At 41.6% G+C, this 22,992-nt stretch overlaps 1 protein-coding gene across 1 annotated transcript in view; it reads right to left on the reverse strand.

Annotated features, from left to right (window-relative positions):
- Positions 1-22,992, reverse strand: part of ergic1 (endoplasmic reticulum-golgi intermediate compartment 1) — a 98,414-nt gene that overhangs the window by 15,044 nt on the left and 60,378 nt on the right. The window contains exons 5-9 of the mRNA XM_048543212.2: positions 18,744-18,868; positions 13,709-13,813; positions 12,214-12,274; positions 6,558-6,658; positions 292-414 (exon numbers count right to left, since the gene is read on the reverse strand). Of these exons, the coding sequence (XP_048399169.1) occupies positions 292-414; positions 6,558-6,658; positions 12,214-12,274; positions 13,709-13,813; positions 18,744-18,868 (515 nt within the window). The remainder of the gene's footprint in view (positions 1-291; positions 415-6,557; positions 6,659-12,213; positions 12,275-13,708; positions 13,814-18,743; positions 18,869-22,992) is intronic.

Raw genomic sequence — 22,992 nt, forward strand, 5'->3', positions numbered from 1 at the left:
AAAATCACAAAGTTTATTAATAATTAACCCGCAGGACAACCATGAGTACATTGGATAACTTCAAAATACTATACATAGTTCATTAATTGAAAAGTTCAATTAATCTGATGTACCTAATAAAAATTAATCAATACCAAGGTCTCAGGAGGAAAAACACACAACACTATCAGAACTTTCACTTGAAACTTCACCTTATTGCTTTAATTTTATGTTATGCCATGTACTTTGATTCATACTGTACAGAGTACTAACAAGCATTTATTGCACCATAGTTAACAAGTGTTTACTCACTGTTGTAATAAACCTGTATAATGGCTGTTGTCGTTCAACATATTTGACAGTGATTGGGCTGAGGTCATATCGGAACCAGATGGCAGGTATAATACGGCCTGTGTGACTATATGCCACATATTCCTGAAATGCACAATAACTAAGTAATAGTTAAATTTTAGCAAAGGCTACTGAAATTCAATTCAACAGTACTTCATGGTAAAGATTCTCACATTTATTTCAATTATTAGATATACAGAAGGTGCAAGGACTAACTTGAACTTATATAGCAATTTATCACTATGCCAAATTCTCAATGGTGTCACATACAAAGAATTATAAATACTGTGATTACTTTAGTCGAGGTAATAGGACAGAACTAGAATATGGTTTACCAAAGATCAGCTCAAGCATCAATTTCGAGCAACTTCACGGGACATTTCTCTTTGTGAGCGCTAGCAAGTTTTATTACGTAATTATCCACTGCGCATCTCACTATATATGCACTATGTTGCTTTGGCACAGTCCTTATGCTGTTATGCGCTCAGCACAGGCCAGAACTAATAGCCACATTCTCAGTACTAAGTGCAGTTCTGGTTGCCCTACGATAGAAAGGATACTGTTAAACTAGAAAGAGTGCACAAAAGATGTATAAGGATGCTAAGATAATAAAATGTGAGGCTGGATGAACACAGCAGGCCAAGCAGCATCTCAGGAGCACAAAAGCTGACGTTTCGGGCCTAGACCCTTCATCAGAGAGGGGGATGGGGGGAGGGAACTGGAATAAATAGGGAGAGAGGGGGAGGCGGACCGAAGATGGAGAGTAAAGAAGATAGGTGGAGAGAGTGTAGGTGGGGAGGTAGGGAGGGGATAGGTCAGTCCAGGGAAGATGGACAGGTCAAGGAGGTGGGATGAGGTTAGTAGGTAGCTGGGGGTGCGGCTTGGGGTGGGAGGAAGGGATGGGTGAGAGGAAGAACCGGTTAGGGAGGCAGAGACAGGTTGGACTGGTTTTGGGATGCAGTGGGTGGGGGGGAAGAGCTGGGCTGGTTGTGTGGTGCAGTGGGGGGAGGGGATGAACTGGGCTGGTTTAGGGATGCAGTAGGGGAAGGGGAGATTTTGAAACTGGTGAAGTCCACATTGATACCATATGGCTGCAGGGTTCCCAGGCGGAATATGAGTTGCTGTTCCTGCAACCTTCGGGTGGCATCATTGTGGCAGTGCAGGAGGCCCATGATGGACATGTCATCAAGAGAATGGGAGGGGGAGTGGAAATGGTTTGCGACTGGGAGGTGCAGTTGTTTGTTGCGAACCGAGCGGAGGTGTTCTGCAAAGCGGTCCCCAAGCCTCCGCTTGGTTTCCCCAATGTAGAGGAAGCCGCACCGGGTACAGTGGATGCAGTATACCACATTGGCAGATGTGCAGGTGAACCTCTGCTTAATGTGGAATGTCATCTTGGGGCCTGGGATGGGGGTGAGGGAGGAGGTGTGGGGACAAGTGTAGCATTTCCTGCGGTTGCAGGGGAAGGTGCCGGGTGTGGTGGGGTTGGAGGGCAGTGTGGAGCGAACAAGGGAGTCACGGAGAGAGTGGTCTCTCCGGAAAGCAGACAGGGGAGGGGATGGAAAAATGTCTTGGGTGGTGGGGATGCTACCTGGACTGGAAGGGGGTTTGTGTTATAGAACATAGAACATTACAGCACAGTACAGGCCCTTCGGCCCTCAATGTTGTGCCGACCTGTCATACCAATCTGAAGCCCATCTAAGCTATACTGGAGGTTGGATAGGCTGGGATCCTTACTTCAGGAGCGCAGGAGACTGTGGGGTGACCTGATAGAGATGCAGAGAATCATGAGAGGCATAGATAAGGCAGCTGGCAGACAGCTTTTCCCCATGGTAGGAGAATCTAGAACTAGAGGACATCATTTTAACTTGAGACAGGAGAGATTCAAAAGGGTCCAGAGGGGCGAATTTTTCACACAGAGGATGGTGAGTGTCTTGAACAGGCTGCCAGAGGTAGTGGTGGAATCAAGTACAATTTTGTCATTTAAGAAACATTTAGACAGCTACATGGAGGAGATAGGTGTGGAAGGACATGGACCAAACACAGGCAAATGGGACTTGTTCAAATTGTGAAAACTGGGCAGCATGGGTAAGTTGGGCTGAAGGACTGTTTTCATGCTGTAGATCTCTATGACCCTATGACTTTGGCAGGGCCATCCAGGATTTCTGTTGCTGGCACCTCATTCAAAGCCCAAAGCCCAGCCGTGCAGCAGGTCGATCACTCCTGGTTAACAGGCTTCATGGGCCATAGAATGGAATGGAATCATAAAAGAACAGCTTCCGAAGGAACAGAGGTGGCATGGTGACACTTCAACATAAAATTGAAGAAACATCCGTAAATGAATAGCTGCTTTTACATCTTCAGCTGACTGAATGTCTGTCAGTCATTGGAACTGCAGCTACAAGAATTAAGTTACACATGCAACACATCCTTATTACTGTTTTATGTTAGAACCCAGTCTAAATGGAGTGCTCTTCTTTCCCTAATGCCCAATATGCCATCACATTATCTTCAGCGTGGGAGTATCATGTGTTGAAGAGTCTTCTGACAGGTGAAAATATTCACTTTTCCTGTATTCAATAAAAGTTGAGGGAAAAAAGTACAGAAAAAAAAAATCCACATTTGCTTCTAGGAATAAAATGGCACTGATTGCCTTTCCTACAGCAATGATTTTATCATCAATGAGCGATCACGTCACCCAACTCGCATCTACTAGAACTGGGCGACAATTCTGTTTGGTGACATTATATCACAGCATCATGCTGAAGGCGATTTTCCTCCTGCTCAATGTCTTCATTTTCCTCTTCAGAAGACTGCTGTTGCTGCCCTCCCAGTTCTTCAGTTATCCCCTCTTTGCCTGTTCTGATTATGCATGTTCTGATTATGCAGAACACAGCACACTCTACCTGGGATATGCTGAAGGGCTCCTCTAATCTGATCGAAGTGGCAAAACCTCATCTTTAGGCAGCATATCCCCTGCTCCGTCATGGCCTTGTGGAAGAATGGACTGTATTGTATCTTCACTTAGCCTCAGTCAGGAGCCTGTGTAATGGAGTGAGCAGCCATGGTCATAGATGGCAGCCCTAATCGCGTAGTAGCTATCCTTGAAAAGGCATGAAGCGAAACAGGAACATGTGTTCTTAAGGATAAAGACATCATGGCAGCTTCCACCATACCCCTGGCATAGACTTCTAGGAGGTGGTAGAGATGATCACACATGATTAGTACATTGATGAAATGGAAGTCTTTTCGGTTGATGAAGTCTGCTACGTTATTTTATGGCACTCTCACCATGGTGTGCGTACAATCCGTAGTGACCTGTGCCTGGGGTCATCAGCTTTGTTCACAAAGCATACCATCTGGGCCTGAGCACTGCACTCATCATTTGGAAACAAGATGGCATGATGTTATTTGGACAACTGGAAAATTCCACACAGGGCCCCACAGGATTCTTGGAAACAGTCATTTGTATAAGTGCAACTGTCACCTTAGAAGCTACCAGGACAGAATGGCCTCCTACCCTTCAGGTCACAGATTCCATGCCAGCAGATGGCACAATTTGGAGACTGCAGCCTCTTGACGTTGCTGCTGGTCCCCTGCTTGCTGGCACATCTGCTTCTTCTCTATATCTCTGCACCTTCATTGTATCACAGCAACAGTAATGACCATTTCCATTGTGGCTGGATCCATTGGTCACAGCATTCCACACTGAGAATGTGTTGATAGAAACTTACAGTTCAAGCTAGAGGAAATCGGTTCCACGTCCTTATGCAGTCTACGAGATCTTGTATCTTCTTTACACTTGTAGCCTATAGCCCACTTTTAACGTCATGATGATTACTTTTGCCTTACAGAGATGCCTGTGATCAATCTGCAAAACCGATAGCATGGTCAAGATTGTTTGTGGCCAGGACTTGCATCCCATACAGTTGGGCACTACATGCATTTCACATGTAGGATATTATGATAACAGATGTTTTCACTCTGTCCTGTGCAACTGCCTAATTAATCTAATTGCCCTAGAAGGTCCACGCATTGTTCTCAAGTTCATGTGTTCAGTCTGATTTTAAAAGAACACTTACTCTGCCCTGTTTGTGATGGCAGCCATTTTCCATTTCCATTGCATACATGCAATTTGGATAACAACTGACAGCAATCCTCTTGTGTTTTTCAAAGTGGTTGCAAGCGCAACCTCAAACTTCACAATATCCTTCCTTCCTTCCTTCCAGTCTCTGTTGACTTCATCGGCTCAAAGCAATCACACATTCTCACGCATCACTTCCACCCCACTCACCCCCACTCCCTTCCACCAAATCATGACCTCCAATTCACCATCATGACATCCCTTGTCTGTTGAGTTACTACCTTCACAATTATTACCCCCTTCAAATCTCAGCACACTGCCTCCAATCCCCACAAGCGAGTTGCTCAACTTTCTTATGTCAGCTGTTCACCTCATAACCTACCACAACTTTCAATGAGCAGGTCCAAAACCACCTCATCAGCTTTGACTGAAAAATGGCCAGACCCCAAAATGATCTCTGTGGAAATCTTCGAATGACTTACCCCAAATCCCTGGGCTGGATCCACATGACCTGCAGGTCTGACTGTTGGCCATTCCCCAGACTGTAGTGATATTGAACCTCTGACTCCAAATGACACAAGCAGCTGACTGACCCAAGCCCCTGAACCGTGCTTGGAAGCTGCCCCTGAATGATTGCGGCGACATCTCCTGACTAATGATAACACCTCCCATGATTTATTCGAGGGCTAGTCGTCTTAGGCTTTAGCCATTTGGCTGAAGCATATGCAGTGTGTTTGCCGTGTAAGCTGATGGCATGTGCTGTTGGTGTTACACTGACATAGCATGGCATAGCAACATGTCTACTTGCTAGACAGTTCACTGATGACAACTACGACAAGCTGCCTGGCTTCGAGACCAGACAGAAGTACTGTGCCACTGCAAGGTTAAATGAGGCAGCAGAGCTCAAAAAGACCAGGTGGAGATGTTGTGAGCATTCAGTCTGACTTGGATGCTAAGAAAGGAAGCACAGAGTCCCATGGTGCTCTGATGCATGAGAGGGTGCCTGTCTAGCACTCATCACAATATAAGGTCTCAGCGCACTTCAAAGTGAAGTAACGAAGAGGAGAACTGTGTTCCAAGTTAGTCTTACTGTAGTTATGTAGCAAGGCCGGTGACTTCCACAGGCAGGTGGACGCATACAGTTGCTGCCCTTGGAGGATAACCTGAGGTGTTGGAGACTGCTGTCCAAGGGAGAGGCCTGGTGAAGCAAGTGACAAGCTGGAGCCTCCAGACACCTGTTTGGGCTTTCATGTGGGGAATTGTTGCCATTCTCTCCATCCCATGGGGCAATCAGAAACTGTACATAAATGAGGCAAGATTTGGTACTAATGAGACATAAATACAAGCAAATAAGTCTTTCGCTGCTCACCAATGAGATTCTCATCTCACTATTCAAAGGTTGTTAAAACAAAATTGGACTTTATTTTCCAGATGTCAAGAATTTCATTTTTCTGAACGCACAATATTTTCCCAACTAACTTGCTATTATTGGTGTTGCTCAGTAGCTGGGAAAATTCAGCTATTGCGCCATTGTTTTTCATCTTGCTGTCATCAGGAAAAGTTGCAAGAAAAGTAATGCAAGGGGAAAGCAACATTACACTGCATTGGAAGAGAATACTAATTGGTAGGTGAATGGATTCTGATTGCTAAGTTAGTATGAAATCACATGAATGGTTTTCAGGCAAATGCAGCAACCATTTTCTGCACAATCCTATAAAACAGCAATGAGATTAATGGACAAAAAAAAAGTTTTGCGGGACTGTGAAGAGAATTCCCTGATAATGTTATGGAAGCTTAAATGTCAAGGTGAACCTTTGTAAGAGGATGTTAAAGACATGATACTTCCTTCAAGACAGCACCTCTCTCTCAGCTCTATCTTTCTGGGTGTAAGCCTAGTTAATTACCTTCCAGTCCCAAGATGGGCAAATAAATATCACTTTATATGAAAAACAGATTGGTTACGTGAAATGGAAATTTTAAAGAGAAGAAAAAGTAGAATATTGGGAATAGCACAATAATAAAGGATGTAGCTTGTTTTGACTGGCCTCTTACGAGTAGTATTTATTCTGCATCAATTTTAATTAAAGTTGTATTGGAGTGCATCCTCGTTCATAAAAATCATATACCTACAACTCAGTCACTTTACCTTTTGTGCCACTGTGTACTGATAGGAAAAGCGTTGTTTTTCCTTTAGATCTTCATATACTGTAGGGACTATCTTCAGTACATAGTCATGCGATGCTAGAGCTGCGCAAGAACAATGAGAATCAAATAGTTACATTGTGACATCTTAAGAAGACTTTTCAACTGGAATCCTAGTTTGGGAGTTTGGCCAGGACCATGCCTGGTGTATTGTATGCAGTTTTGTTCTCCTTATCTGGGAAAAGATTTTATTGCTACAGAAGGAGTATAACAAAGGTTCTCAGCCAGACTTGTTCCCAGGATGACAGGACTGTCTTATGAAGGGAAATTGGATGCAAACAGGGCCTGTATTTCCTTCAATTTTGAAGTAAGAGGGGTGATCTCATTGAAACTTACAAAATACTCAGAAGTGGTAATAGGGAAGATGCAAGTTTGCTGTCTCCTATTGGGTGGAGGCACAGCTTTTAAAACAAAAGAGCAATGCTCCTCAGATTACAGATGGGGAGAAATTATTTACTCGGAGAGTTGCCAACCTTCGGAATTCTCTATCACAGATGGCTGTGGAGGCTCAATCTTTGAATATGTTTAAGGTAGAGATTGATTGATTTCTGATTACCAGTGGTTTTCAGTCAGAGTTATAGGAATGGGGTGAATAAAAAGCATTGAAGTGTGTGATCAAACACGATCACGTCGAATAAGACAGACTCAACAGCTGAAAGGCCTACTTCTGTTCCTATTCTTCTGTTGTATATTATCTCCATATAATAATTTAAACAAGTTATTCATGATGCAAAACCAATCATTAACAACTATCTAAACCTCTTTGATTCCAGACATGAATCAAATTATGGCCCTTACTTCAGGTTTTGCAACTTATTATTTTAAAAAGTTAATTAAGAGTTTGAGTTGTTTGTTCAAGAGACAAGGAATAGAAATCTCCAAGTAAATTACCATCATTAGCACGCTGACAATTCTAACAAACCTCTCAGCTTTGTGATCTTTTGTGAAAAAGATCATATTTTGTCAAAGTGCATAGCCTTAGGCTCAGGTGACATTGTATTTTCTTAGGTTACCTCCTCGTGACTGTCACGCCCAAACAGTCAACACCATTTCATCGAAATGGTATGAATGACTCCCTGATAGGTTTTACCAGTGATTACATTAATGATCAATCAGTGGAGTTCATCTTCAATTGTTTGTGCTTAAAACTTTTTGGAAGACTGAATCACCATTCTCTCAATTAGGACACAGGTCAACATGATAATTCACTGCAAATACAATTTTGAACATCAGTATTTAGCAGCCCAGTGGCATGAACTATTCAACAGCAATACATGCAGGATAACAGAAGCTATAGCCAATGTGCGCCGACCAGCCTGCCATATTTGGTGGATTTTGATCATCCACCATTTTGACCCTGCAACTTGTTAACCAGCCAGTGGGACCATTAACAAAGGATTTGAAATATCTAGTCCAAATGCCAATTAACTGGACTATTCAAGTCTATTAAATCAGATAATTTGATTTTCACAAACTGACTGCCGGGTGAAATTGGAGAAGTGAATGGTTTGCATGTGCTATCTTCAGGAAACTGAACAACACGTAGCAGGAGAAAATGCTGACTTTCTGTTTCTATCTGTGAGAAACAACCTTACTGTCAGCTTATATGAATTAAGAGTAGGAATAGGCTTTACAACTCCTCAAGCCTACTGATCTAATTATGGCCTCAACCCCAACTATTGCACATTCCTACCTAGCCTGATAATCTTTCACTTCCTCGTTCATCAAGATTCTAACTAGCTCTACCTTAAAAAATATTCCAAGACCCCACTTCTACCGGTCTCTGGGGAAGACAGCTCCAAAGTCTCGCAGTTCCCCTGGAGGAAAATAAACCAAATCCTCCTTAACTTATTCTTAAAAGGGAAAAAAAAAAGCCATGTGTTGTTTTTTGCTAACACAGAGAAGTCTGTAACTTGTGCAAGAATCTTCATGAAACAGGATCTTGGGGAAAGATGTAAGCCAAGGGATCTGTGGAAAGGATGGGAGAGGTGCAGAGGGAAGAGTAGGAATGTAAGAGGATTAAAATGAGATAAAAATAATCTGAGAATATTTGTAGCGATGACTGTATTCAATGGACAGTGTTTACAGGAAGTAAAACAGGTGCAGCCATCTGAAAGCATTCATAAATATAGACAGCCTTAATTAAATGTAGCCATTTAGGAAAAGCCAGGCTGGGATCAAAAATAGAAAATGCTCAGTACATATATTTTCAGCAGGTCAGGTGGCATCTGTGAGAACAGAAACAACATTAACACTGGAGATCAATTCAATTCCCTTCTATCACAACTACCGTATCTCCTCCCCGCTAGTCAATTCTGGCCAACATCCAAGACTCTTCCAATGCACTCTACCACTGTACCAGTTTGCAGGCCCTAATCATTGCTTTTTCACCTTGATCATCTCACCGAGTCAACTCGAGAATTCTATAATTCTTCCCTGAACAAAGGCCCAACCAGTTCCCAATCCTCTGGTTAAGCTGAATAAAAACCAAAACTGCGGATGCTGTAAATCAGGGACAAAAACAAAGTTGCTGGACAAACTCAGCAGGTCTGGTAGCATCTGTGAAGAAAAAATCCGAGTTAATGCATTGGGTCCAGTGACCCTTCCTCAGAACTTATAGAACTGTTCTGAGGAAGGGTCACCAGACCTGAAATGATAACCCTGATTTTTTTCTACACAGATGCTGCCAGACCTACGTCGCTTTTCCAGCAACTTTGTTTTTGTTCTCTGGCTGAACTGGTTTACTAGACTGATACCTGGAACAAGTGGATAGAAAGGTCTTTTTCTCCACTAGAGTATAGAAAAGCGAAGGGTGGTTTGATTGAAGCTCCTGAATCATCTCGATAAACTGCATGTGGAAAGGATGTTTCCCCTTATGGATGAGAACTAAGGGGCACTGCTTTAATATTACATGTTGCCCTTTGTCAACAGAGGAGAAATATTTTCTCTCGGGGGATACATGAGTTTCAAACTCTGCCTCAGGCGGCAGTGGAGACAGGATCATTGAATATTGTTAAGACAGACGTGTACAGATTCTGGTGAGACAGGGGAATACAGTTTTTCAGATATAGATGGGAAGGTGGAATTCGAAACACAATCAAATCAGCCACGATCTTACCAAATGGTGCAGCAGACTCAAGGAGCTGAATGATTTACTTCTGTTCCTAATTGCTCTGGTCATATTGGGCAACTTCTGCATTGATTCCTTCCACTTCCTCCAAATAAGCAGGTGCAACTTTGTGAACACATTTGGGTACTAATTCTGCATGCTAGTTTGAGAGACATGTGGAGCATCTTTATTCTGGACCAACTCAGGCTCTTTCTCCAGTACATTCACGACTGTAAAACAGTAATTTCCTGCTCTCATCCCTAAATAGGAAAATTGCATCCCTTTGATTTCAATTTCCAGTCTACCATTATATTCATATGGTCCAACTCTGATTCTTCCCTTCTCTTCTTTGACATCTCTGTTACTATTTCTCAGGGAATGATCACATACCCTTATAAGCTCTAGTATCCAAATAACCCCCACAGCTACCGTGAATGTACTCCCTCCTACCTCATTTTCTACAAGCACTCCATGCTGTTCTTCCATTTTCTCCATCTGTCTCATATGCTCTGGTAATGTCACTTTCCTGGGCACACAGTGGCTCAGTGGGCCCGCGTTCGATTTTGGACGACTGTCTGTGTGGAGTTTTCACATTCTCTCGGTGCCTGCATGGGCTTCCTCTGGGTATTTCAGTTTCCTCCCACAGTCCAAAGGCATGCAGGCCAGGTTGATTGGCCATGCTAAATTGTCCCATAGTGTCCAGGCATAGTCAGACTGCGTAGACTCAGTAACTGTGGGGCTATGGGGACAGGGTCGAGGAGCTGGGTCTGGTTGGGACGGTCTTCAGAGAGTCGGTGTGGACTCAAATGGGCCAAACAGCTTCTTTCCACACTGTAGAGATTTTAATGATTCAAAACAGTGCACCTCATGTCTTTTCCTCAACTGAGTATATTCCCCATCACACAACTTTACTCCTCTGCCCTCAAACAACTGTGGTTAACAGGGCCTGCCATGGTACATATTCATTCCTTTTACCTCACTTCTCACATTACACCCCTTCTTTCCCTGAAAGAAGGCAAGGATGCCTTTATCCACACCTTCTGTTCGCCAAGTTTCACACTCAATGGATCTTCCTCAACCACTTCAGCTACCTTTAACACAATCTCAATTTTTAAAAAATACATCTACCCACTATCACCCATTCAGTATTCTAGACATTTGCTCACTACACCCAAAGCCCCTCCTTATTGCCACCAACACCCCTTTCCACATTACGAGATGCAATATCTCTTTTATTTCCTTTCTTCACAAGGTCCCAACACTCCTTCCAAATGAAAGAGCAATTGAGTTGCATTTTTGTTTCATTTAGTATCCTGCATTCACTGCTTACAATGTGACCACCTCTGGAAAGACGAGATGAAATCCAGATTGTTGGGGCTGGGGGTAGAAATCGTTGTACAGAACACATCCATTCAGTCTACAATGATGACTCTGCATTCTGGTTATCTCTTATTTTAATTGTCTGCTACATTTGTTTTGCAGCCTCTCTGGCATTAACCTTCAACAGTTCCAATGAAGCTCAAAACAAAGTTGAGGAACTAGGGGTGGCACGGTGGCTCAGTGGTTAGCACTGCAGCCTCACAGCGCTAGGGACCCGGGTTCAATTCCTACCTCAAGCGACTGTCTGTGCGGAGTTTGTACATTCCCCCCGTGTCTGCTTGGGTTTCCTCCGGGTGCTCCGGTTTCCTCCCACAGTCCAAAGATGTGCAGGCTAGGTGGATCAGCCATGCTAAATTGCCTGTAGTGTTCAGAGGTGTGTGGGTTATAGGGGAATGGGTCTGGGTGGGATGCACCAAGGGACAGTGTGGGCTTGTTGGGTCCAAGGGCCTGTTTTCACCTGTAGGGAATCTAATCTAATACCAGATCTATCACTTATGTACTTTACAGTCTTCTAGACTTAACACTTTATTCAGTAATTTCAGTGCAAAACTTTGGCTGCCATTTTTTAAGATAACAGCTGGTAATGATTCTAATCTTCCCAAATACACCTCTTCTCAGAAAGTTTGCTCAAACTTGACCTTAGAAACCAGTTCCCATTTTTGTTAAATATGGAACCAGTAACTATTTTAAATAAAAATGACAACACAGCTAACCAGACTGTTCAAAGTATTACACATCCTGTTCTTACTGGTTGTTAATGGCTCGATTTTATGTTTGACGGAATGAAAACTCTACCAATATTTGCAGATTTTACTTTTACTGTGCGTTAGTTTCTCGATATTTTTTAGTCCTGATCTTCAGCCTCCTTTAATGAATCACAGAAATGCACCATGGATTGTAGGAGCAAGTGATTTCAAGTGAACTTTTCACACAATTCAAAGCTATCATTTTAATAGTGTTTCAAATTACCTTGTGAACTAGATCACAATGCAATTATTCCTTTAAAAGTAATTCCCTTGTCATAGGTTTCACTCAATAAAGTATGTAAAATAAAACTGGTAACCAAACATCTAAACAGAATCTGTAAAAGTTAGTGCATACAGGTACTTACCATTTGAACTAAGTTTATCTGTTCCAGCTAAGGCATTGAAAGCACCTTGAACATTTTTAACCTAAAGAAATTAAACAGGAGTAAATTTCATACAAATCGGGCTTGACTTCAGAAATAATTTCTTCATGTTTAATATAACATCATATTTATCATATGGTAACTGACAGAGCACAGGGTGTTCTTCTCCTTTATCAAGTCATTACAACATAGTGCAAATATTGCTGTATCAAAGATAGTAGGGGAGTGATGGGTAGTGATGGCTTTTATGGAAGGGTGTGTAGGATTCATTTTTGAAGATGTGAGCCTTATATGGGCAAAACCTCCAAGCACGCCACGCAGTCAGCTCCAGTTTGCTAATTTCCACCTCTTACTGAGGTGGGACAAAGGGTAGAGAGCCAATCCATTACAGGTTGCCATTTGAAATGTGAAAAAACTGAAAGCCTCAGATTTAAGCTGCTTTGTAGGGCTGTGTCCATCTGAGTTCATATGTGGGTCTGGTCAAACTTTCCAGGCTTCAGGATACCAATCAACTACAGCAAGGTTGAGAGAGTCGAAGAGAGAAGCAAATATCATTATGATGCTGTTTGTGAGTTGGATGGGGCTGCAGTGTTCTCTCCTTCCTTCCCAATCAGAAACTCTCCTCCCAGTTCACCACCCCTTCTTGGGTTGGAGATTAAATTTTCCCTATCATTGGACTTGGGGAAAAGAATCTGTCAACACTGAGCAGGGTTCAGAATCTGCTCCACAAACAGGCTCGAGGATCAGGCTTTCCCACTGATCATATTACAATTAATAGCAGCACTCCTTCCATTTCTCTACTTTCTGATTTAGTATCTTTAAATTATGTTCCTTGATTTTTCTTCCATGTAGTACAATGCACATAAACGGACTAAATTACGTCCACCATAGGTAACAATATCCACGAACAACATGTGAAGCATTAAACATGAAATAGTGTTTGACTTTACGGAAAAGAGAATTATTTAACAGACAAACTCACGGTTACAGTAATTTTACCATGTAGTTAGTTCCTTTCCCAGGTTATTTTATGTCAGCCAGTATAATTTAAAGCAAATCAAAAGTCTGTGAAGAAGTGAGGTACAAAAAATAACTGCTGAGGAAGGATATACCAAAGGGACTTAGAAAATTGTCTTAAATCAAGTTGGCTGACTCATTAATAAAGAGAAGCCTAGCGTGTCCAATTTGGTAAATTACAAAAAAGCAAGCTGCTCAGATTGAACTATGTGAACCTGATCACAACCACTGCCTTGTGAAAAAACACATGAATGATTCAAATTTATCATTGATCAGCAAAGTATGAGTGGTGAAATATTACGAAACCAAGCTGCTGAATTTCAGACTCAAATAAAAAGTAGATCAAGAGCTTCCAAACATCATTTTATACCAATAATTAAGTACGATGGAAGATTAACACACAGGGTTTTAATCAGGCTTTGAGAACTGCATTGATTTTAAGGTAGAAGAATGCACTCACCTCTATTATTTCACCAAATGTCAGCTTGTTAATTATATGAGTCATGTCTGGGTTATCTGGTTGCGCAGTGGCACTGTGTGTGGACACATGGAAATTACCAGGAACCTAATAAAGACATATTTATTGGCTTAGCCGAGTACAGGTTAACCCTAGACTTCCACCTAATGTACAAATGAAAATAAATAATTGGACAGAAATACAGAATGTTTAACACAAGGGTGGAGTGGAGGGGAAGAAAACATTATATTTAAATCTAAGTAAAAGCTTTGGCTTAGATTTCACAGCTAGCGCCAAAGGAACAGCACTTGTACCTGAAATATCAGACAATTGCCCAATAACAGAAAAAGGTAATGAGAGATCATTTTGATATGTTACAGCCTCCAACATTAATTAACTTCTGAAGAATGAAACTCAACTTTTGAAATCAGGGAGGTTCTCCAGTACCTGTCAATTAAAAAATTATTTGCTCCTGAATGCACGCCAGTCCTAACTTTCTAAGTTATGTCAATTGGGCAAGTATCACAAAGCTCCTACTATTGCTTGTTTTCCCCTGAACCTAGCTGAGACTAAGTCTTTAAATTAAATAAAGGCTACTTTAGATTTTTGATAGATAAGGGAGTCAAGAGTTGAGGGTGCAGTCAGGAAAGTGCAGCTGAGACCACAACTAGGTCAGCCATGATTTTACTGAATAGTAGACGAGGCTCAAAAGGATCAAATGGCCCACTCCTGCTCCTAGGTCCTATGTTTCAATGTAAATCCATCAGCAAAAATTCCTACAACACACTCTACAGAAGAGCAAGTCACCCCCAACTACAAGTTCCATAGCTCCACGTTTAATTGCACATATGCAGATGTCAGAAGACCATAACATCATATGATGTAGAAGTAGGCCATTCAGCCCATCAAAGTCTGTTCCACCATTCAATGAGGTCATGATTGATTTGATAATCCTCAACTCCACTTACTTGTCTTTCCCCTGTAACACTTAGCTCCCTTACTAATTAGAAATGTTTATCTCAACCTTAAAAATACTTCACGAACCAACCTTGACAGCCCTCAGCCGCAAAGAATTCCACAGATTTACTCCCTTTAGAAAAGGGCTCCTTTGTCTTCTCGGTTTAAATATGTAACCCCTAATTCTGAAGGCATCTGATCCTAGACACACACAGAGGGAAACAACCTTTCTGCATCTACCCTGTCAAATCCGCTAAGAATCTAGTATTGCGATACGGTCACCTCTCATTCATCTAAATTCCAACGTGTATAAGCTCAAATGCCGGCTGATTTACCCTACATTGGCCATTGGCCCTACTGTCATCATTAACGTAGAACCTGGGCTGTTGTACTTCAGACAACTTTTAATCAAACTAAATCATTTTAAACAAGACTATTGAGTATGTTTCAATTTTCATAGAATTTCTCATTAATTTTATTTTGAATTATGATGTATTAAGTAAAAGCATAAATCAAAAATGCTTTTAACACTACTACACTATCGATTAGGTAAATACAATTTGTACTGTATTCATTTTGATAGCTTTCAACTACTCAACAAGAGCATAAATTCCATTTGCCAGACATCTGACAGCAGATTCTATTCAAGTTGGTTCAAAACAAATGATATAAAAAAAGTCAATAACCAAAGTCACACCAGGCTTCAAATGGAGACACTGAATCATATACAGTCATCACGCCATCTCAGAATGAGACATCAAGATGTTGCTCTTTGTTTCACATACTGAAAGAAATATCAGTCTGATTCATTTGTACCAGAATTTACAATGGACTAAGATTCCATTTTTTTCTCTCCTCTCCTGAAGGTACGGACTTAATCCCATTCTCCTGGAGTCAGTTTACCCCTGATGAAATGACAATGTTTAACTTTAGGAATGTATTATTCATTTGGGATAGGAATTAGATTAGTGTGATGACTACACTCTGTCATCAGGAAAATGTGTGAGTCAATTTTAGAGAATTTAATAGCTGATTGTCTAGAAATGCATAACATGACCAGAAAGAGGGAATCATCCCTGACAAATTTACTAGAATGCTTTGAGGTAACAAGCAGGACTGATAAATGGGTTAATGTAATAAATTTGGATTTTCAGAAGGCTTTGATAAGATGCTACAAATTAGGATTACTTAATAACTTAAGAGTCCGTGGTATTGGAGGTAGTATTTTAGCACTGGCACAGAATTGGCTGATTAATAGGTGACAGGATTGAGATAAGGTGTGGGTGCATTTTTAGGTTGGCAACCTGTAAGTGATGAGCCATAAGGATCAGTGCTACGGCCACAATTATTTAAAATATATAGTATTGATTTGGATGAGAAAAGTGAATATGCTATGGCAAAGGTTTGTGTTTAACAAAAATAGGCAGGAATGCATGTGGTGAGCACTATAAAGTTTTTTACAAGAATCTAAACAGGTTAAGTGAGTGGGCAAAAACCTTGGTAGATGGAATACATTGAGAGGAAATATGAGACTATGCACTTTGGCAGGAAAAATAGAGGAATTGAATAGTATTTGAATGGAGAAAGACTGCAGACAACAATAGAACAGAGGGGTTTGGGAATCTTTGTGCATGAATCACAAAAAAGCTAGCATCCAAGTTCAGCAGGGAAGAAGGAAGGAAAATGGAATGTTGGCCTTTATTTCAAAGAGAATGGAGTATATAAGTAGGGAGGTTTTGTTAAAACTATAAAAGACACTAGTCAGACCACCAGCTGGAATAATGTGAATATTTTGGGCCCCTTATCAAAGCAAGTATATACTTGCATCAGGCTGCTACCAAGTACAGAGGAAGTCTTTTGAGGAGAGGTTCAGTAGATTGGACCTATAGAAGAATGGGAGTCAACCTTGCTGAGACATTCAAAATTCTTGGGGTACTTGACAGAGTAGATGTAGAAAGGTTAGCTCCTCTTAAGAGCATCCAGCAGCAAAGGGCATTATCTCAGAAACTGCACAGTTAAGACATACTTAAGGAACAATATCTCAGAAGATTGTGTATCTGTGTAATTCTTTACCAGAATCCTATTGAGACTGGGTCGTTAAGTATACTGAAGACTGAGGGAGACAGATTCTCAAGTAATAAGTGAACCAGGGTTATGAAGAAAAGGCAGCAACGTGGAGTTAAGGGTTATCAGATGACCGCTGATCGAACTGAATGGCAAAGCGGGCTAACTGACCTACTTCTACTCCTACGTCTTATGGTCTTGTCTTTCAGTTTCAGATCTGTATTTAGCAGCTAATATCACTTTAAGAGGTTTATCAGAAAAAAGAATCAGTGATGAGTCATTAATTGCCACTCCCTAACGCTCCCATAAGCTATTTTAGAACCACTCATTGTTACCTGAAGATGTCACCTGTGGTGGACCAGTAACTGAAACAGTATTTGAAAGCGAGGTATGACAAAACAAAAGTATCTTGATTCACACCAGCATTAATGAGTCAAATTTGTAAGCATATTGAGAAAGAACCCTTTATCTCATCTGTACAGCTAGTAAATGTCCTTCACTTTAGTGTAAAATCTTGTATTGTCTGCCTTATGAAACAATTATTTATTTGGCTCTGAAGTTAAAAAAAGTAGGTGTACACTGTTTCCAATGAAATAATTATTCTAATAAATGGAAGAAATGGATGAATGATAGAAGGGTGGTCGAAGGGAGCTATTCAACCATCACGATTATATAAGTAAATAACTTCTTTAAAAAATTATGAAGCCCTTTGGTTACTTTTATTCTTCCTATCTACAGGTCGAATTAATCCTTTCTTTGGCAATTCTAATTAATTTTATCATTTTCTACAAACTCAGTAAAATCTAATAATTTAGAAAGCCCTTCAGCAGCATACATGGTTTATTTTTAATTCCATTACCAATATTTTGCTTTCAGAACAGTTTGTGGTCATGTATTAAACTGAACAAACCACCATCCTTGGTCCCTCTCTTAATTTAAAAAGGCCATTTGAAATCATCCACATGACTTATGTATGAGTCATGACTTTGTTGATCTTTCTTAAAGCTGCAATTTGTTTTTACACTCTAGGGTTGAGATCCCACTTGGGGAGGAATCATGAAACTGGAATCAAAATATGTTTGCTGTGGATACAATTTAATTCAAAGTTTCCACCCAAACTAATTTGCATGATAATAACTTGCAATCTTCGGGCAGCCAAGGTAGTCATTCATCTCTTTCCATCAAAAGTATTACTTTTGGAAAGCTAACTTGGGCAGTTTTATTAATACATCTAAAAATTGATTTATCACCATATGTAAAAATATATTATTATTAATGTCTATCCTATCTTCTGCGAGCGAGCAACTAGATTTAAAATCAACAAACACTGTATACAATAACGACAGTGAACCATTTAATAGTTTAGTTCTAAACAAGCCAGTCTATATTGAAAATTAATTATTTGGGAAACCTTTTAAAAATGCATAGTGTTATGAGCTCAAAAAGTCTTCCTCAACCAAATAAAAATGAAAAGAACTACGGATGCTGGAAATCAGAAACAGAAATTGTTCGAAAAGCTCAGCAGCTCTGGCAGAATCAGTGGAGAGAAATCAGAATTAACATTTCCAAACCAGTTCTCTCAGAGGAATCTCTCAAGGTTAATCTGGAGATTGAGCCAGTAATTTAGAGCCTGATCCAGTCAAAATTAATCTTGGACCAGCACAAAAGTTCATGAGTAACACAAGTATAAACGGTTTTGTGTACAATCTAATCATACTTCTCATTCCTCAATGTTTTCTTCAAGCTTGACCATTGGTTTACGATATTGGCGCAAAGCTAGCGGAAACAAGTAAAGAATGACCTTCTCCTCCAGCCAAGCTCCTGAAGCAGTTATAACAGTAGTTAACTATTATATCAGATACAGAAAATCATAATTTTTCACTAGTTCTTGTTTTTCCTTTGTTGCATCATTCAAGGCGATATTTGGACATAAACGTTAAATTTCTTAAAATTCACGCAAGTCTTTTGAATTTTACTTTTGTAAAGTATCTCAGAGATGTCTTGATTTCAAACTTACTTTATTAATACTGAATTGTCCCTCAAACCTACAGCCTTGGCCATTATTTAGAGGAAGTTTCATGGAGTTATCAATATGGCCAACTTCATGTCTTCCCATTTCATCTTGAATGTCTAGTCCAACGACTGAAAAAAAAAGTTTTAGTATAAGTAGACATTGTAAGCTGTGAAAAAAGAAAACTAAAACAATTCAATATAACTCCGACCAATTTGTCTGCTTGAAATTCTGAAGTCTGCATTCGGTTGATTGAAAGTAAGTACTCAACTGGTCCTAAAATAACCACCATTTAATAATTAATGCTACAACCCTCAGTGCATAAAGTAGCATGTAAGGGTTTTAGCTGTTAACAACTGACATAAATCATTGGCAAGATTACACATTGAAGGCTTTGTTCCCCACCACCCTACTACCCTGATAAATTCAAGTATATTTGGGTTGGAAGCAAGGTCATTGGGGTCATTTAAGAGACTGCTGGACATGTATATGGTCACAGAAATTTGAGGGTGCATACATGAGGATCAATGGTCGGCACAACATTGTGGGCTGAAGGGCCTGTTCTGTGCTGTACTGTTCTATGTTCTATGTTCTATGTTCTAAAAAGAAAGTTTCGAAATAATTACTAACATTATCAGCCTCCAAAGCAGAAACATCTGCAGCTTTATAGAACATTAGTTAGGCCACACTTCAAATATTGTGTACAGTTCTGGCCACCACACTACAAGAAGGATATGGATGCTTTGGAGAGGGTACAGAAAAGGTTTAGAAGGATGTTGCCTGGTATGGGGGATTTTAGCGATGAAGCAAGGCTGGATAGACTGGGTTTTACTTCACTGGAACACAGGAGGCTGAGGGGCGACCTGATTGAAGTTCATCAGATTACGAACAGCATGGATACCTAGTGGAAAGTATGAGGTTTCTTCCCCAGGATGGAGGGGTCAATTACTACGGGGCACGGGTTCAAGGCAGGGGGTTGGTAGTTTGAAAGAGATGTGCGGGGCAAGTTTTTCCACACAAAGGATGGTGGCTGCCTGGAACATGTTGCCAAAGGTGGTGGTAGAAGTAGACACAATGGCAGCATTCAAGATGCACCTGGGTGAATACATGAAGAGAAAGGTAAAAGAGGGATGCAGATCCTATCAGTGAAGTCAGTTTTAATATTGAAGGGCAAAATGTGTTGCTGCAGACTTGCAGAGCTGAAGGACATGCTCCTGTGCTGTGCTATTCTTTGCTTTTTGTTTGTTCTCACAACCAAGACTGAATTCAGGCCTGTGGTAGACTGACTATTGTTGACTAATAATTTATTATTTTGAGAACCAAACTTTGCAATTTGGCCCAAAGATCTTACCAATGACTTACAAAAGCAATTAATTGGAATGAAGTATAGTGATGCATAAACTGTCACAACCTAAAATGGAAATAATGACAAAAAATCGAATGCACAAAAGAGCCATTTTCCAGCAGTGGGATTAATGTTCTTGCTCTCAAAAGAAAAAGTAAGTTGAAAATACCTCTTAAGGAGACTTAGATGCATGCAACTCCCAATCCTGTCCACAGTTCTGGACTCTCCCATTTCCTACAGACAAAGGGGGTGGCCATGGGTACCCGCATAGGCCCCAGCTATGCCTGCCTCTTTGTAGGTTACGTGGAACAGTCCCTCTTCCGCACCTACACAGGCCCCAAACCCCACCTCTTCCTCTGGTACATTGATGACTGTATCGGCGCTGCCTTTTGCTCCCCAGAGGAAAACAAACAGTTCATCCACTTCACCAACACCTTCCACCCCAACCTCAAGTTCACCTGGGCCATCTCCAACACATCCCTCACCTTCCTGGACCTCTCAGTCTCCATCTCAGGTAACCAGCTAGAAACTGATGTCCATTTCAAGCCCACCGACTCCCACAGCTACCTAGAATACACCTCCTCCCACCCACCCTCCTGCAAAAATTCCATCCCCTATTCCCAATTACTCCGCCTCTGCCTCATCTGCTCCCAGGATGAGGCATTCCACTCCTGCACATTCCAGATGTCCACGTTCTTCAAGGGTCACAACTTTCCCCCCACAGTGGTCGAGAACGCCTTTGACCGCGTCTCCCGCATTTCCCGCAACACATCCCTCACACCCCGCCCCCGCCACAACCGCCCAAAGAGGATCCCCCTCGTTCTCGCACACCACCCCACCAACGTCCAGATACAACGCATCATCCTCCGACACTTGCGCCATCTACAATCTGACCCCACCACCCTTGTCTGCCTTCTGGAGAGACCACTCTCTCCGGGACTCCCTTGTCCACTCCACACTGCCCTCCAACCCCACCACACCCAGCACCTTCCCCTGCAACCGGAGGAAGCGCTACACTTGCCCCCACACCTCCTCCCTCACCCCCATCCCAGGCCCCAAGATGACTTTCCATATTAAGCAGATGTTCACATGCACATCTGCCAATGTGGTATACTGTATCCATTGCACCCGATGTGGCTTCCTCTACATTGGAGAAACCAAGCGGAGGCTTGGGGACCACTTTGCAGAACACCTCCGCTCGGTTCGCAATAAACAACTGCACCTCCCAGTCGTGAACCATTTTAACTCCCCCTCCCATTCCTCAGACGACATGTCCATCGTGGGCATCCTGAAGTGCCGCAATGATGCCACCTGAAGGTTGCAGGAACAGCAACTCATATTCCGCTTGTGAACCCTGCAGCCCAATGGTATCAATGTGGACTGCACAAGCTTCAAAATCTCCCCTTCCCCCACTGCATCCCAAAACCATCCCAGCTCGTCCCCTCCCCCCACTGCATCATGATGCCAGCCCAGGCTGTCTCCGCCTCCCTAACCCGTTCTTCCTCTCACCCATCCTTCCTCCCACCTCAAGACGCACATCCATTTCCTACCTACCAACCTCATCCCGCCTCCTTGACCTGTCAGTCTTCCCTGGACTGACCTATCCCCTCCACCTGTCTTCTTTTCTCTCCATCTTCAGTCCGCCTCCCCCTCTCTCCCCATTTATTCCAGAACCCTCTCCCCATCCCCCTCTCTAAAGAAGGGTCTAGGCCCGAAACGTCAGCTTTTGTGCTCCTGAGATGTTGCTTGGCCTGCTGTGTTCATCCAGCCCTACACTTTGTTATCACAGTTCTGGGCTATTGCGTTATCTGTCTGTTTACAGCACTTTGAAGACAATTACAATTCTATCTTGAGCAACAAAGACAACACATTCTGAAAAGATCCACAATTACCTTAAATACTAAAATATATACTTTGTATATTGAACTTTATTTTCTCCTAAGATTTAATTGAGGAAGTCAAATCAACAATGCTTGCTCCGCGCGTACCATTACTGCATACATCGCTTTTCTAGTATATTTCACATTAATTTTGTACATGTATCAGATATATTTTACATCTACTGGTCTCGCTCGAATAATTTACATAACCAATTTCAAAAGCTTATCACTGCACCCCTATAACCTCCACCCTTAAAGATACAAATACTAATACTATGAAGAATGATATCATGAGAAACCAGCTAAAGACCACACAATTGCACAAGATCCTCTGTGCATACATGCAAATTAAGATAAATTCTGGAGCAATTTTGAATGATGAGTTAGGCAGTACAGGACCCACTAGATTGCATGTACTTACAAGCTTCAACAGCCACAAGCTTAGAAGATAATTTTGTGGCAACATCACATGGCTCCAGTCAGTAAACACTGACGTAACTCTAACCATCATGCCAAGCATTGATGTCATTCACAACCAGCTTTGCCCACATGAAATATTCTAACTAACAGTGTGAAATGAGGCATTTTCTGCTTAGGGGTTACATTAACTCAGTGTCTAGTGAAATTAATATCCCTATGTCTCATGCAATTAGGGACCTTTTTGCTGAAATACTATCCAGAATAAGTGCTCACTCATAGAAATTTGACAAAAAAGTGGAAAAGAACAGCTAAATCCAATTTAATCAGAGCACGGAGATAACAAGGTGTAGGGCTGGATGAACACAGTAGGCCAAGCAGCATCAGAGGAGCAGGAAAGCTGACGTTTTGGGTCTGGACCCTTCTTGAGAAACGGGGGAAGGGAAGAGGATTCTGAAATAAGAGAGAGAGTGGGGGAGGCAGATGGAAGATGGATAAAGGAGCAGGTAAGTGGACAGGAAGCAGACAGGTCAAAGAGGCAGGGATGGAACCAGTAAAGGTGAGTGCAGGTGGGGAGTTACGATCTAAAGGCCCTCCACTTCTTCCTGTCCCG

This window comes from Stegostoma tigrinum, chromosome 13 (assembly GCF_030684315.1).
Source record: "Stegostoma tigrinum isolate sSteTig4 chromosome 13, sSteTig4.hap1, whole genome shotgun sequence".
NCBI classification, from domain to species: Eukaryota; Metazoa; Chordata; class Chondrichthyes; order Orectolobiformes; family Stegostomatidae; genus Stegostoma; species Stegostoma tigrinum.